This window comes from Anguilla anguilla, chromosome 6, assembly GCF_013347855.1.
Source record: "Anguilla anguilla isolate fAngAng1 chromosome 6, fAngAng1.pri, whole genome shotgun sequence".
NCBI classification, from domain to species: Eukaryota; Metazoa; Chordata; class Actinopteri; order Anguilliformes; family Anguillidae; genus Anguilla; species Anguilla anguilla.
In genome coordinates, this window is record NC_049206.1 from 14,585,072 (window position 1) to 14,599,578 (window position 14,507).

Sequence of the window (14,507 nt, forward strand, 5' to 3'; positions counted from 1 at the left end):
TCACACACAATCACATGTAGTTTTACTTTACTTTCATTAGTGGAGGTTCAGCATGAATTGAGAAAAACAATTGGAGCAGTTCTTGCTCAGACAGGAATTGGGTCAATGGGGTGCGGTGTCCCAGGCCGAGTGAAGACACACATAACCACAGGGCGGAGTCTGTCTACCAGAATCACAGGGAGGACTCGTCTACCTGAATCACAGAGAGGAGTCTGTCTACCTGAATCACAGGGAGAAGTCTCTCCTAACCTGAATCTCAGGCAGGAGTCCCTCCTTACCCAAATCACAGGTAGGAGTCCCTCTCCTCACCTGAATCGCAGGGAGAAGTCTCCCCCTACCTGAATCTTGAGCAGAATCAGGGCGGGGTCTTCTCCTACCTGAGCTGCAGTGCTCTGAGCTGGGTGACGCAGGTCCTCTTGAACGTGGAGGCCATGCTGCACGGTGCGCGGCCTGGCTGCACAGCAGGGCATTATCTCCCAAAGCCTCTAAAGCCTGAGCGCTAACAGGGACGCGTGCGCGGCGCTAACGAGCGGGAGCGCGCGGGAGCTCTCTGCGCGCGGCCCGAGCTCTCACAGGCGCTCCGCCGCCGCCGCCGCCGCCGCCGCGGGCGCTGCGCTTAATGCTCCCCGCGGTCCCTGACGGTAAAGCTATAAACCGCCGCACCTGCGCCCGGGTCCGGGAATCAAAACAGGCTTTCTGGGAAGCAAGGGGGGTGAGACGGTGCGCGGCGGATAGCGGGCGTCTTCCAAAACGCGGCGCGCTCCTGCGCCGCCTCCGGCAGGGGAGACGCCAGCCCACAGCCTGGAGCTGCCTGCTCTCTGCGGTGCCCACACTCATAAAGCCCTTCACTACCCGCGCGGCCCGCTAATGGCTTTTTAAATATGATACACGGCAGGAAGGGTTTTTTTTTGCTGAACAAAGGACAGAGAGCCTCGCTCTCTCTCTCTCGCTGGAGGCTGGTTCAACGGCACTCTCACTCTGCTGACTGGGTAAAATACAATCGCGCTCTCTCGCTGGTCACCAGCTAATCACAGCCTCATTCTCAGTGGAAATTGGTTGGTTTAAATATAGCTCACCCTGTCACAGTAGATTGGCTAACATAGTGATTTCCCAACTGTTGATTTGTTCGTTTTATATAGCCTCAGTTTCTCACTGGACACAATAGAGTTTCACTCTTTCAGAGGTGATTGGTTTAAAGTCACTTTTGTGCTCTTCTGTCACTTGTGATGAATGAAAACACCCGCATCATAAAGATTGAAATCAACATTCTTATAAGTGTCCCATTTGTATTTCTCTAAAAATTAGTGACAGCTTCAGTAACATGGCCACCAGGTGGCAGTAAAGAGCACAGAGATGAAGCAGGTTTCAGGGAAATGAAGAGATCTGTTTTTATCTGCCAGCAAAATTAAGGGAAGGCCTACCAGTAACTGACAGAAGGATAAATGGAAGACCCACATGTGACTGTCACTGTCACTGAGATTAAGAGACCTACTTGTGACTGCAACAGAGATAAAACAAAGATCCAGCTGTGACTGTCACTGAGATAAAACAAAGACCCACCTGTGACTGTGAGTGAGATTTAAGGGCAGACGTACCTGTGACTGTGACTGAGATTTAAGAGCAGCTGTACCTGTGACTGTGACTGAGATTTAAGGGCAGACGTGACTGTGACTGTGACTGAGATTTAAGGGCAGACATACCTGTGACTGTGAGTGAGATTTAAGGGCAGACATACCTGTGACTGTGATTTAAGGGCAGACGTACCTGTGACTGTGACTGAGATTTAAGGGCAGCTGTACCTGTGACTGTGACTGAGATTTAAGGGCAGACGTGACTGTGACTGAGATTTAAGGGCAGACGTACCTGTGACTGTGACTGAGATTTAAGGGCAGACGTACCTGTGACTGTGACTGAGATTTAAGGGCAGATGTACCTGTGACTGTGACTGAGATTTAAGGGCAGACGTGACTGTGACTGAGATTTAAGGGCAGACGTGACTGTGACTGAGATTTAAGGGCAGACGTGACTGTGACTGAGATTTAAGGGCAGACGTGACTGACTGAGATTTAAGGGCAGACGTGACTGTGACTGAGATTTAAGGGCAGATGTGACTGTGACTGAGATTTAAGGGCAGACGTGACTGTGACTGAGATTTAAGGGCAGACGTGACTGTGACTGAGATTTAAGGGCAGACGTGACTGTGACTGAGATTTAGGGGCAGACGTACCTGTGACTGTGACTGAGATTTAAGGGCAGACGTACCTGTCGCTGTCGGTGGATCGCAGGGAGGGCAGCCGGAAGCTGGTGTTGCGGTCCAGTTTGGTCTGGCTCTTCGTCCTCTTGATGGATCCCTTCAGCCGCTTGCTGAAGAAGCCCTGTGGGACGGCAGAAGAGCTGTCACCGTGGCGCAAAGCGTCGCTCGCTCGCGCGGCTATCGGAGACGCCATCGAGAAGCGCCCCTCGCTCGCCCGCCCAGTACGGCGCTCGCTCGCCAGGCCAGACAGACCGTACAGAAGTGCCGCTAGCTCGCACGGTCGCCACACACACCACTGCAAAAGCACTGCCTGCCAGCCTTGCCATCACAGAGAGCTCATACAGAAGCAGCACTACTGCTACACTTGCGTTCTGTATTTGGAAGACATGCGGCTGAGCTCTGTGCAGTGAGATACACTGGGGTGTTACAGTAAGCCCTTCTTCACTACACCAAACTGACCTGCTGATTAATGAGAGAGCGATCTGTCGGGCTTGATTATGCAGGAAGCGCCCGGGGTGGTGGTCCGTGGGGTGTGGTTGACTAGCGGCGCCCCCCGGTGCCGGCGCATGATATTAATAATATTAACATTACGCGTACTGAACGCAGAGGCCTTTGTTCTTCGCCGCGCACCTCTGGGCATTCGGGAGATGAACCCAATTAGACAGGCCCACCTTCGGAAGCACGGGGGCAATCCCAGAGTCAGACTCCCGCAGTCAGACCTGCCAGCTGACTTTAAACAAGGCTTCGTCATTAATATTAATTGCAGTCGCTCACAGCTGAGCCGCTATTTGCATATTCATATCGCATTGTATTGGCCCCGCTGCCACATGTAGATGTCTGTTCTCACAGCTCGCGATGCTAATGAAGACTTCATCAGAAGCACCTCTGAGACGTGAGCAGCTGGAAATAGAGGTCAATCAGAACCCTGAAACGTTCAGAAATCTGAAAGTGACATCACAAAATATCCCATTTTAGGAATGTGTATCTTTTAAAGATAAGGATTATAGCATAAATCACTGCATCCTTGCTTTCTAAACAGGGCACTCTCATAAGTACAAACTGTTGTTTAAGTTAATAAACCAATAATTGGGATATTGTGACAGCTTTCTGGAAGGAATCTCTTTAGTGATTCGTGACATCTGGTCTCTTCTGCAAACCTTAATTTTGTCCTGTCCCTTCTATTCATAAAACACTGATGCTTTCCCAGCTTTTCAGCAAAACACGCACCTTTGTCAAATTTTTAAAGCGCTTTGTTTTATCAATTGAACTTATCTAGTTTCCCATTGACTTTTTTTAACCAATGACAGTAAAGAGCTTGATAAGATATAACTGCTTATCCAACTTCCAGTTCCATACCACTTCAGATGAGCTGTTCATTAGGTCCGTAGCTCTGATGCTCAAATGTCCATGAGGTTCTTGCGCCTTTTTACAGAAGAGTCACAGAGAGGCAAACCAGTACTGCGCAATGGACATGTTCCAGAGACAGAACCAGCTCGTAACCCGGGCGGGCGAGACAGATTTACGGACAGCGGCGGTGTTCTCTCTCACCCGCACACGAGGGCTAATGCCACAGTATTTATGAAACGGCCAGGATGAAACACTCGGCAGAGGAAGCAGTAAAACGCCGTAAAACAACACATTAAGAGATCGAGCGAGTGAGACACGGCCGCGCGGGCGACACTACATTACCGGACGGGCTAGCCGGAGAGCGGGGCGCTCCCGCGCTAGCTCGCGGTTTATGGGCTGGGGCGTAATGAATCCGCGCGGCGCGGGCTAGCGGTAAACAGGGTTCACCTGTATTTATGGCTGCGAGCCCGTGGCTTCCCTCCAGCTAAGAGACGGCAGGGCGGGGGGCGACGCCACGGAAAAGATTTAACGGGCGAGCCGGCGGCAGCCACCTCAGAACACGACCTGCTGGCTTCGAGCACGCCTCGCTCTCTCCTAGGACACGCCGTAAAATCAATCAACTCCCCGTACAGGCTCGGTGAAGCCCGGTGAGCTGGTGCACAGACGCAACGGTAAACGCCATGCACTGCAGAGATCTGGAAATGCTAAGTTAATGAACAGCAATCCACTCATCTCATACCCTAATATCAAAATCAACCTTAAAGCTAACTGTGAGACGACTTTAAATCCATCAAAGGGACAGAATTCAGCAGCCGGACATGCGTGCGGGATGCGATGATGCAATGAGGTCTGCACGGCGCAGCGGGGACAGACCTCCTATCGTCTGCTCCCGTTTCACCACAGCCTCCAACGAAGCCACAGCAAAGCCCTCATGCTCTTTTAGGGCACTTTCAGCGCTCTCATTGGCAGCACTCGGGAAAGCAGATAAAAAAGCTTTATCGCTGACTAATGTCATTAAAGCTAAAAGTAGCCACAGCTAGCTATCCGATCTCAAATGCAAGAGAGCCTCAGACGCCGGTTCTCAAATTTTCACATACTCACACAGTGCCAGTTTACGGACACCTGTAAATGAGAGGGAACAGACCAACTTTACAAAGAAATGAGCACGAAGTAGCGCGAGACATTTAAGCGCCATGTTAAAATATTCATAACCAAACGTTCTTTGCAAAAAAGAGACAGTGCACCATTATTTATGCACCACCTAACTTCAGTATTCCATAAACCATTTGTTAGCACAAAATAAATCACAACGAAACGGAAGCGTAGCCACCTTGCTACCAATGCTGGATTTGAGAACAGATTTTAATTTTCCACATTATTTTTGTCCATTCTGGCCACATTAGCTTCATTCTTTACAAAGCTAACCAGTTCAACACTGCATGTGAACGTGCAGTTCTCAAATACAACCGTGTAATGGTCAAAAAAGGTTAATAATAAAAAAAAAAGAGATGCAAGTGCGTTGTGGCCTAAAAACATTTTCAACCCTCTACTCCCTGCCACATAAATAAACTTCCAGTCCAGCCAAGACAAAAATGCCAAGGAGAATTATAACGAGGCCCCCTACACAAATCTTTCAAAACGAGAATCTGCATCTTTGAATCCATCAGGAAATTAAAATGCACCACTTAACAAATTCATTAGGTGATTTATCTGAACAGCAACAGGTCGTGCCGACCAAGCACTGCAACCGTCTACGTGAAGTTAAGTTTGCTCTTTTTTCTGAAGTCATCCTTTTATCCCCCCTTCATTTTCTAAAGCTTTTCTGGGACTAAGTGGGACTGTGTACGAGTCTGATAAATTATGCATGACGCTTTATATTCTGGAAAGACCTCAGCCAGTGAAAACTGAAAGACGACTTAAGTAGCATGGAAATATGAAAGTGCACGCAATTTCATCAACTTTTTAAAGAGAACGTATTTGGATTTAATGATGAATATTTCCCTGGCCAGGCACATAACGTGATGTCACGGTGAGCTGCCGGACTGCCGCTTATTTATCAGTGCTAGCGGGGTCCAGCTGAGGCAGCACAACACGCATCACAGCCACGGCAAACACCCAGTTTACTATGCCCATCAGTCAAGTGGAGCTAAAAGCGCTCCGGTTAATATGGCAGCGGGTGAGTTTACAGACACTGGAAGAGAACGCAGCACGGACTGAATATGGACGGTGCTGCACGAGAGAACTTAACTGTAGTTGTGGTCTGTCTACTGGCTGGCTGGCATAGCACAAAAAATGATAGTAATTGCTCTCAAAACTGCTCTACAATACTGGGTTTACAATCTGATTTACACCGTTTAATTACGCTTCTGTGTCCCCAGTTCCCCCCGCGCTGGCCCGAGCGGATATTTTAATAAGCAGCTAAAAATACAGAAGAACAAGCATTTGCAATTTCGTTTCGTTCCGGTAGCAAATTAGAATAAGGCTCGAACCTCAAAAAGGTTCCCCGTGAGATTTCGGGGAGAGGGGGCGGAGTGATGTGGAAAATACAGAGCAGAGAGGGCTTCTGGGAGGCTCGTCCTTTTAGGGCACTGTTCAAGCACATGGGGGGGGGGGGCACGGTCAGGTACTGAATGCGAGGGTTCCAGGTTCAGGGTTCTACCCTCGCCGAAGGACGGGAGGGTTGGACTGCGCAAGCTCGGGCAGCCCCATTGGGCTGTATGTGAAGCGTCTCCCTATGACTCACTTCTGTGCGAGCCTGACTGGCTGACTGCTCAGATCCTGTGCTACGAAGGAGAGCGCGTGCGTGTCTGTGCTCTCCCGAACTGACAACGGAGGTTGTGACAAGCTTGGCAGTGTAAGCATGATTGGGCATTCTATATTAGGGAGAAAAATGAGGGAAAAAACAGAAATAAAATCACAAGGGAAAAGCTGAATAAATGAGGTCAAAGTTTGAAAGTGAAAGCCAAAGTTTGTCCGCTGCAAATAGAGAAGACAGCACAGCCTTGCAATTGGACTGGTTTGCAATACTGCTCTAGCCATTACTGTACCCGTAGCTCAAAGCTAGTGATGTTAAAGTGGCAATTAATACCCTCGAGTTAAAATGATGTTTGTGACGTTTAAACCGATTTCAGCACATCAAACACTAAAATCATTTCAATTATTTGACGTGACTAAAGAGAACACTATCATCAGAGACAAAAGCGAATTTTCAGTGGGTAAAACCATTCATACATTAAGCCGCGTTTCCACCGCAGGAACTATACCCCGGAACTAGGAACCTTTTGAGGAACTCAGTGCGTTTCCACCGCAGGAACTAGGGTCTAAATTTAGTTCTGGGGGCTTTGTTTTACCCCCCAAAACGTTCCTGCTCGGGGGGTAGTACTTTCCGAAAGTACAGGAACCTTTTGGGTGGAGCTTGCAGCGCTGAACATTTCTGATTGGTCGAGTACTCGTAGCATTTGTGTTGTATTTATTTTCCGCCATTACCCGCCATGTTTGAAAATATGCAGCGGCAAACCAATTTATTTTCATAATAACTTCAAATCAAACTTGTATGTTATGCGGCGCAGTAGCCTACTTTTGGTTATAGCCTGTCAACGTCTTGGAATTATAACGTGTGCTCTTCTGTTCTTTTCTTGCTTTAGTATTCGTTTTATAAAATGCTAAGAATTCGTGCTGGGACAGCATATTACGTAGGCTACCAAAACATTCAAACGGATTAATTCGGTTGCTGAATATTTTCTTCCGGATTTTCTTTGTTAGCCCGTTGTAATTGACTCAAAACGTTTGATACAGTTATGTGAGGTATGCGGTAGTTCTGCATAATTAACATTGGTGATACAGTACAAGCAAACTGGAAATCACCTTCCGCACTTTTTATCCGGGTAAAATAACAGGTTAATTCTAGTAATCTTCCCTTTAGCTTTTTCAGACTGCCGTAATTTTACTCAATTTTACTGCCATTTTTCAATTCCACGAAAAGACCAGGAAGATTATGGACTCATTTATGGTGCATGGTTCGCATCTGGAGGGCACACTTCGCTGCTCGGCTAGCAGTAACTTCGAAGGAAAGCAAACGGTGGCTGTACCACTACTAATTTACATTTTCACGCAAGTCCGAGTTTTCGTTCTATTCTTGTCATTTTGCGATTAGCCTATATGGAATTGACGACGAGAAAGTAATAAAACAGCAAATTGTTTACAACGTGTGCATGTTTTCTGCTGTTAATGAATGTGTTTGAGAGGATATATGAAAATCAATAAATACAAAAGTAACCATATATAGTCATTGTTGGTAACCCGTTGTATATAAGTGGAATAAACCCCTCCGGGCTGTCCCGGTTATTAGAAAATAATGTAGGCTACTTCGGTGGTAGTATGGAGTTACAGAAGAAATCATATGACAGATGGACCGACGACAACGTCAGTGGGCTAATTTGCCTAATCTTCGCGGTACTTTAGACCCCGGTGGAAACGCAGACAACCATTGGCTGCAGGAACCTTTTAGTTCCTGGTAAAGTAGTTCCTGGGACTGAAAGTTCCGGGTAATTTTGGTGGAAACGCGGCTTTAGACGATGGCTTATTATAAACAAAACTGCAGAACATTCAGTAATCTGGCTCGTTTGCTTATCACGAAACAAAGGGTCTGACAGCAATATGGGGCCATTATTTCATCCACGGCCAATTCAAACTCAACGAGCTTTTGCTGGCAATGCACCCTGGGAGAACAGTGCCAACAGTTCCCCGATGTCCAATCACAAAGTGGAAAACCCATCCAGACCTTGTTTACCGTTCTAACTACGAGTGCACATTTTACTGAATAGGCATAATTTTACGAGAGACCAACTGGGCATCCATTTTTCATCGAATTCTGAAGAGCAGTTAAAGGGCAGCAATCTGTTTGCCGAACTGATAATAATGTTTGGGCTGGGGGCCGTTTTTAAACGCGCAGCTGTAGCACTGCTTCCACGCGGAGCGGATCGATAACTCCCAAAGCTTCTGGTAATTACGCGTGATAAACTATAAATACAATACTCAATATCAACAGTGCGGTCATTCATTATTTCAGAATTTATGTACACAAGCTATGCCTCGCTGTGGACTGAAACAGAGTGCGACAGGCAAGCAAACGCGCCCTACAGGAAAAGGCGCCATAAAAGAGCGCAGGAAACGCGAGAGGAAATGAACTGGCGTGCGCACGAGCAGCTGGCTGTGCTGCTTCTACACGCTGTTCTGTGTGCTATGTGTGCGGTGCAGCTCCAGGGTCAGAGCGTACCATGTTCTACCACACCGCTCGCATCAGCACCCACAGGGAGAGGAGATGCAGGGGGGAGGAGTCTGGTTCACACAGCCTATAGGGGGAGGAGCTAAAGGGTGAGGCCTAGACAGAGAGGGAGGGGTTACAGAAGGCGGGACTCACCGGCACTTTGAAGGGGGAGGAGTTTGGTCCGTCCACAGACATGTTCTTCTCTGTACTCCCCAGTCCTGAGATGCTCCTCCTCCTGGGAGACCTGTCGGCCGACACTTCTGCAGAAAGTGGGGAGAGAGAGAGAGACTGTATGGGAACAGCTCTTACACACAGCATGCACTGATAGCCCTGTGATTGAATTTGAAGGAAGCTCTCGCCTTCAAATGCTCCCGCCTCTGCACCGACAGAGCTATGACTGTTCACTGTCACTGTCAAAACAGAAATACACACTGACATTGATATAGTTCTATTGCGCTGATACCAGACACAAAACGAGATGGCAACTGACAGACAATGGGATGCAGACTTCTCAATGAGGAAGCACATATTGCATAATTATTTGTGTCCCTTTGTGACATCCTGACCATTTGTATGAAATGCTGCATGAAATGGCAAAAGGTTATTGCTTTCTGATACATATATATCATGTGTTTGGAAAATGTACTGACTGATACAATTCTAACCAGTGCAAATAAGTGTATCATCTCAGTTACCTGCAATAGACGATAAGTGAGATGGCTTGTATGCAGAAGTTTACTGAGGTAAGATGTCCTGTTTTCAGGTAAGTGCTGAGGTAAAAAGCCCTGTCTCTAGTTAAGAGTAAAGGTAAAATACCGTTTCCAGATGAGAATTGATGTAAGATGCCCGGTTTCCAGGCAAGAATTGATGTAAGATGCCCTGTTTCCAGGCAATAATTGATGTAAGATGCCCTGTTTCCAGACAAGAATTGATGTAAGATGCCCTGAATCCAGACTAGAATTGATGTAAGATGCCCTGCATCCAAGTGCGAATTGATGTAAGATGCCCTGAATCCAGGTGAGAATTGAGATTAAGATGCCCTGTATCCAGGTGAGAATTGATGTAGATGCCCTGTATCCAGGTGAGAATTGATGTAGATGCCCTGTATCCAGACGAGAATTGATGTAAGATGCACTGAATCCAGGTGAGAATTGAGATTAAGATGCCCTGTATCCAAGTGAGTGTAGAGGTAAAATGGCCTGTATCCAGGTGAGTGCCATGGTGAGAGTCTGACATAACAGATCCCTGGTGGCAGTATGACTCAGGCCCCTGGGGCCAGAGAGGTTTGTCAGCTATCCCAGCATACACTGCTCCACTGTCAGGCCACTGTTACTAAGGATTTGTCTTTGTCTTGAGCAGCTTTAAGGTGGTTTAACTGCTATGTGTCTAACTATAAGGGTGCCTCCTGAAATTATCGCAGGCACAAACGTATATTCACATTTAAATATGCAAAGTCTTCACATACCACTTATACTGCATTGCGTATCGCACCGAAAAAGGCAAGTTTCCCAATTGATCCCATAATAATCTGAAATATTCCTAAATGTTCCCAACCAAACCCACAGCATTATGAAGCGAGCTCTACAGCATTAGGCTCGCACGACAGCCGCCACTTAATCACTGGCTGTCGTGGAAGTTCTGAGGTACAATAAAGATTTCATTTTCTTTAAGAGCTGCTTTCAGGTTTACCGTTGGTCCCGGTCCAAACAGACCATCTCACTCCGAGGATTAAAGGAGTCTGCCCAGCGGAGGGATGTAAGCTGCATGAATATTTCCATCATCATCAGTTAACTGAGACCATTACTGATATTAGCACAACCGATTGTTGTTGCTTTTATGTCACTGAGTCATTACTGATAACAGTTCAACAAGCAATTGCTGATATCAGAGAATAAAAGTGGTCATTACTAATTTCTAGTTACTGGGTCAATGCTGACATCAGGTCACTACTAATATCAGGCCATTGCTGATATCAAGTCAGTAATGACACAAGGGCACTGAGTCGGTACCAATATCAGAGCCCTGTGTCAGTAATGAAATCACATCCCTGAGTCAGTACTGATATCAGAGCACTCAGTCAGTACTGATATCAAAGCACTGAGTCAGTATTGACATCAGAGCAGTCAGTCAGTACTAATACTAGAGTAGTCAGTCAGTACTGATATCAGAGCATTCGGTCAGTACTGATATCAGAGCAGTCAGTCAGTACTGATATCAGAGCACTGAGTCAGTACTGATATTAGAGCCCTGAGTCAGTACTGATATCAAAGCCCTGTGACAGTACAGCAGTATTTATTAGAGTGTGGGACTCAGTGGAGAGGTCGGGCAGGCCCGGGCACCAGAGTGACGGCTCCGAGCCCTGGAGGGTAGCCCAGACTGGCACAGGAGCCGCAGCGGCTGCCTCTTCGCACGCGAGCACCTTTCATTTCTCCTCTCAGAATCCCTGACCTCCACGCCCGCGCCCCCCTGCGCCCCCCGCTGCATGCTAACCAGGCGCCGCCGTGCCCCAGAGGCACCCGCAGTCGGAGCGGAAATCCCAAACCGCTCGTCAGCCGCCAACTCCGCTCATATCCAGAGCAACATTGATTTGATGCTAAATTTAGCCGTTTCGACGAGCTGCTCCTCAGTCTATTTTAAAGCGGGAGAGTGATACCCTCGGCAACGTCGATGCACCATTTTTCACTTCGGCAGGGAAGAGGCGCTCCGGTTAAGCGGTCTCAGGACGGGACGGGACGGGGACGCGGCCCGAATCGCCCGCCCAACTTCGCATCGGCTCGGCGCTTTCGCCGGGGAGGAAGGGCTCTCCTCCTCGGAGACGCGGCGCGTCTGTCAGCGGCATCTAAAGGCTCGCTCCGCAACGCCGCGCACCGCTGCCACCGTCGCCCTTTCCGCCGCACGCCAAACGCATCAGCAAGTCAAACGCACGCACCGCGCTCACCTCCTGCGCTGCTCTCTGTCGGGCTACAACTCCGGGGCAAACTGTACCAACTCCTCACCGCCCTGAGGGACCGGGCACGGTATGTTAAAAAAGTAATAAACAAGAAAGGCACACTCAGCCAGCGGCAGATTCGGTCCAGGTTTGCGGCTATGCGATATCAGCAGGGGATTAAGGGGGGGGGGGGGGGAGTACCTCGGTCACAGGTGTTCCCCATCATCTGAGGAGAGTCGCACGGGGTCACCGCAGGATTGGCCGAACGCAGACCGCCATCCTCAGCCAATCAGTGACGGTCTCTCTCCGGCGGTTCTCATAGTCGGCGCCGTTATCCCACCGATGAGTTAAACTGCAACTGGTTTCATATCCTCCGCTCGCTCTGGCAGCCGATCCAACTCTCCATCCCCCTGCCCGACTCTCTGGCTCTTCCCTCTCTCCCTCTCTCTCTCTCTCAGTCCTAACCTTCACTTCATCAGAGTCTGAGCTTTCTGGCTGGCCGGCGGAAGAGGTTTTACCGCAGTTATTCAATCAATGGCTGTAACAGCACTCCTCCATTACTCTCAACCTGATGACGAGCGCTTCCTTCCTCTCCTCCTCCTTCTCTCTGTCTCCGCTCCCCCCTCGCTCTCTGCTCCCCTCTCTCTCTCTCTGCCTCTCTCTCTCTCTCTCTCAGCCTCTCTCTCTCTGCCCCCCCTCTCTCTCTCCCCTCACTCTCCTTCGCTCTCAGTTCCCCTGTCTTTCTCTGCCCCCCCGCCTCTCTCTCTCTACCTCTCCCTTTCTCTCTCTCTCTGCCTCTCTCTCTCTCTCTCTCTCTCTCTCTCTGATGCATATGCGGACGCGTCTGCGTCTGCCTGCAACAGCGAGACGCAGTTTGCTGCAGCAGCCGCGGAACAGGCGGGAAATTTACAGCCAGGTTCTGAGCCAGAGGGCTGTCTAGAGCCAGCGCGGGTCAGTCCTGACTGACAGAGATCTCCTCCCACCTGGGAGAGCTGCTGTGTGTGTGTGTGTGTGAGAGAGAGTGCCTGTGTGTGCGCATTTGTGTTTCTTCCACAAAGCCATTAAAATTAATGTACTGGGGTGGACTGTTTTGGAACAGTGAACATCGTTCAAAAAATTAAATGCAGCCAAGCTTTATATCTTCAGTAGCATAAGAGAATACATACCCTTCTACACACCTTCACCAGAACAAATACCTAATTAACAATCTTCAAACACGGACTGCATTTGTTACTAAGACTTTAATAGTCATGCTCATGCTCTGTATATTACAGGACACACATTACAACTTTCTATAAAAGCCGGATGAGAGGGATAGCTTGAAACATCTTCAGAAGTATCACTGCAACTTTCTAGTATAAGTGAAATAAAACAAATTGCATGAACAGCTTCTCAAAGCTGTTCTGCTGCTGATAAGAATAATGCTCCTTAAAGCTCCAGGAAGTCGGTCGGTGACAGCTGAATCGTGACATCACAGCTCTCTGCACCGCTCTACAATCGGGATCCAGGGATCGGGTCTTTCCAAAATTAGCCTTTCGCCACTCCGCCATCGATCTACATCGACCCACCTTCCCCAGGACCTGCATTCAATTACATCTGAGTCACCCTTCTCCCCTGAGCTCCATGCACTCACAGAGCGGCCCTAACACAATCATATCTAAAGTGGCTGGAAGTAGACTTGTTAAGGACCTCATTTGTGTTGAATGTGCCTAGCGTACAAGCAAGCGTAACACAGTGGGTCAAAACCCACGTGAACTGCATAGAAACTATCGGCAGGCAGGGTTAATAGCGAAATGCACGTGCGCCCCAGAAGGAACGTGAAAAGAAAGAGAGACGAGGCTGCTTTATCTGCAGTGCCCTCCAGCCTGGCTAGCTTACCTTGTTAAAAGCTATGTAACGTGATCCCACACTGCCCGGAGTCTACTGCAGAGCCAGGAGCCCAGTCAGCAGCAACACACACTCGTGCACGGACGCACTCACACTACACTCGCACGCACACACACGCTGTACTCACACACACACACTCACCCTCCACACGCACATACACACACTCACACTACACTTGCACACACACATACATGCTGTTCTCACACACACACACTCACCCTACACATGCACACACACCCTACACATGCACACACTGACAGTATGCCTCCCCTCACATGTACACACACACAACGAGCTCATGCCATACATCACAACGCCTGGTATGACGGGGTGCTTTCTCCTACTCAGCACTGCTCAGTACAGCCACCTATAACCCATCAGCTGCAGTATTTATGGCAGTACATAAATGATGACTCTGTATGTCGTCCTGGAGTCTGTTAAATACGCGATGCACGTACGGGTAACTAACGCAGCGAGCTCCGGTTCCCCCCAGAGGGTGTAAGAATAAGACGCCGTCCGGAGCTTCCCTTCGAGGGCGCACCAATAACCCCTCTGTACTACAGCTTTTCCCAGAGGGACTACGTATAAGGCCCTGGGCTCTACTACCTCCACCTGAGCTCACATAACCAAAATGCTAAGCGCACAACGTGCACAGGAGGTTAGGACGCTTAAGAAAACATACATTCATCTCACTGCGCACATTACAGCATTCAAAAGCTCATCTGCATGCTGTTCAGAGGTCACTGTCGCTTTGGTTTTTCTGCAGAAATTCTAGCAGGGCAACAAGCCAACTATTCCTCCCTGCAACCCTTCAGCTAGTGGAA

General features: G+C 48.7%; 1 protein-coding gene across 1 annotated transcript in view; it reads right to left on the reverse strand.

Annotated features, from left to right (window-relative positions):
- Positions 1–14,507, reverse strand: part of rasal2 (RAS protein activator like 2) — a 49,743-nt gene that overhangs the window by 17,732 nt on the left and 17,504 nt on the right. The window contains 2 exon segments of the mRNA XM_035422076.1: positions 2,263–2,375; positions 9,021–9,127. Coding sequence (XP_035277967.1) covers positions 2,263–2,375; positions 9,021–9,127 — 220 coding nt within the window.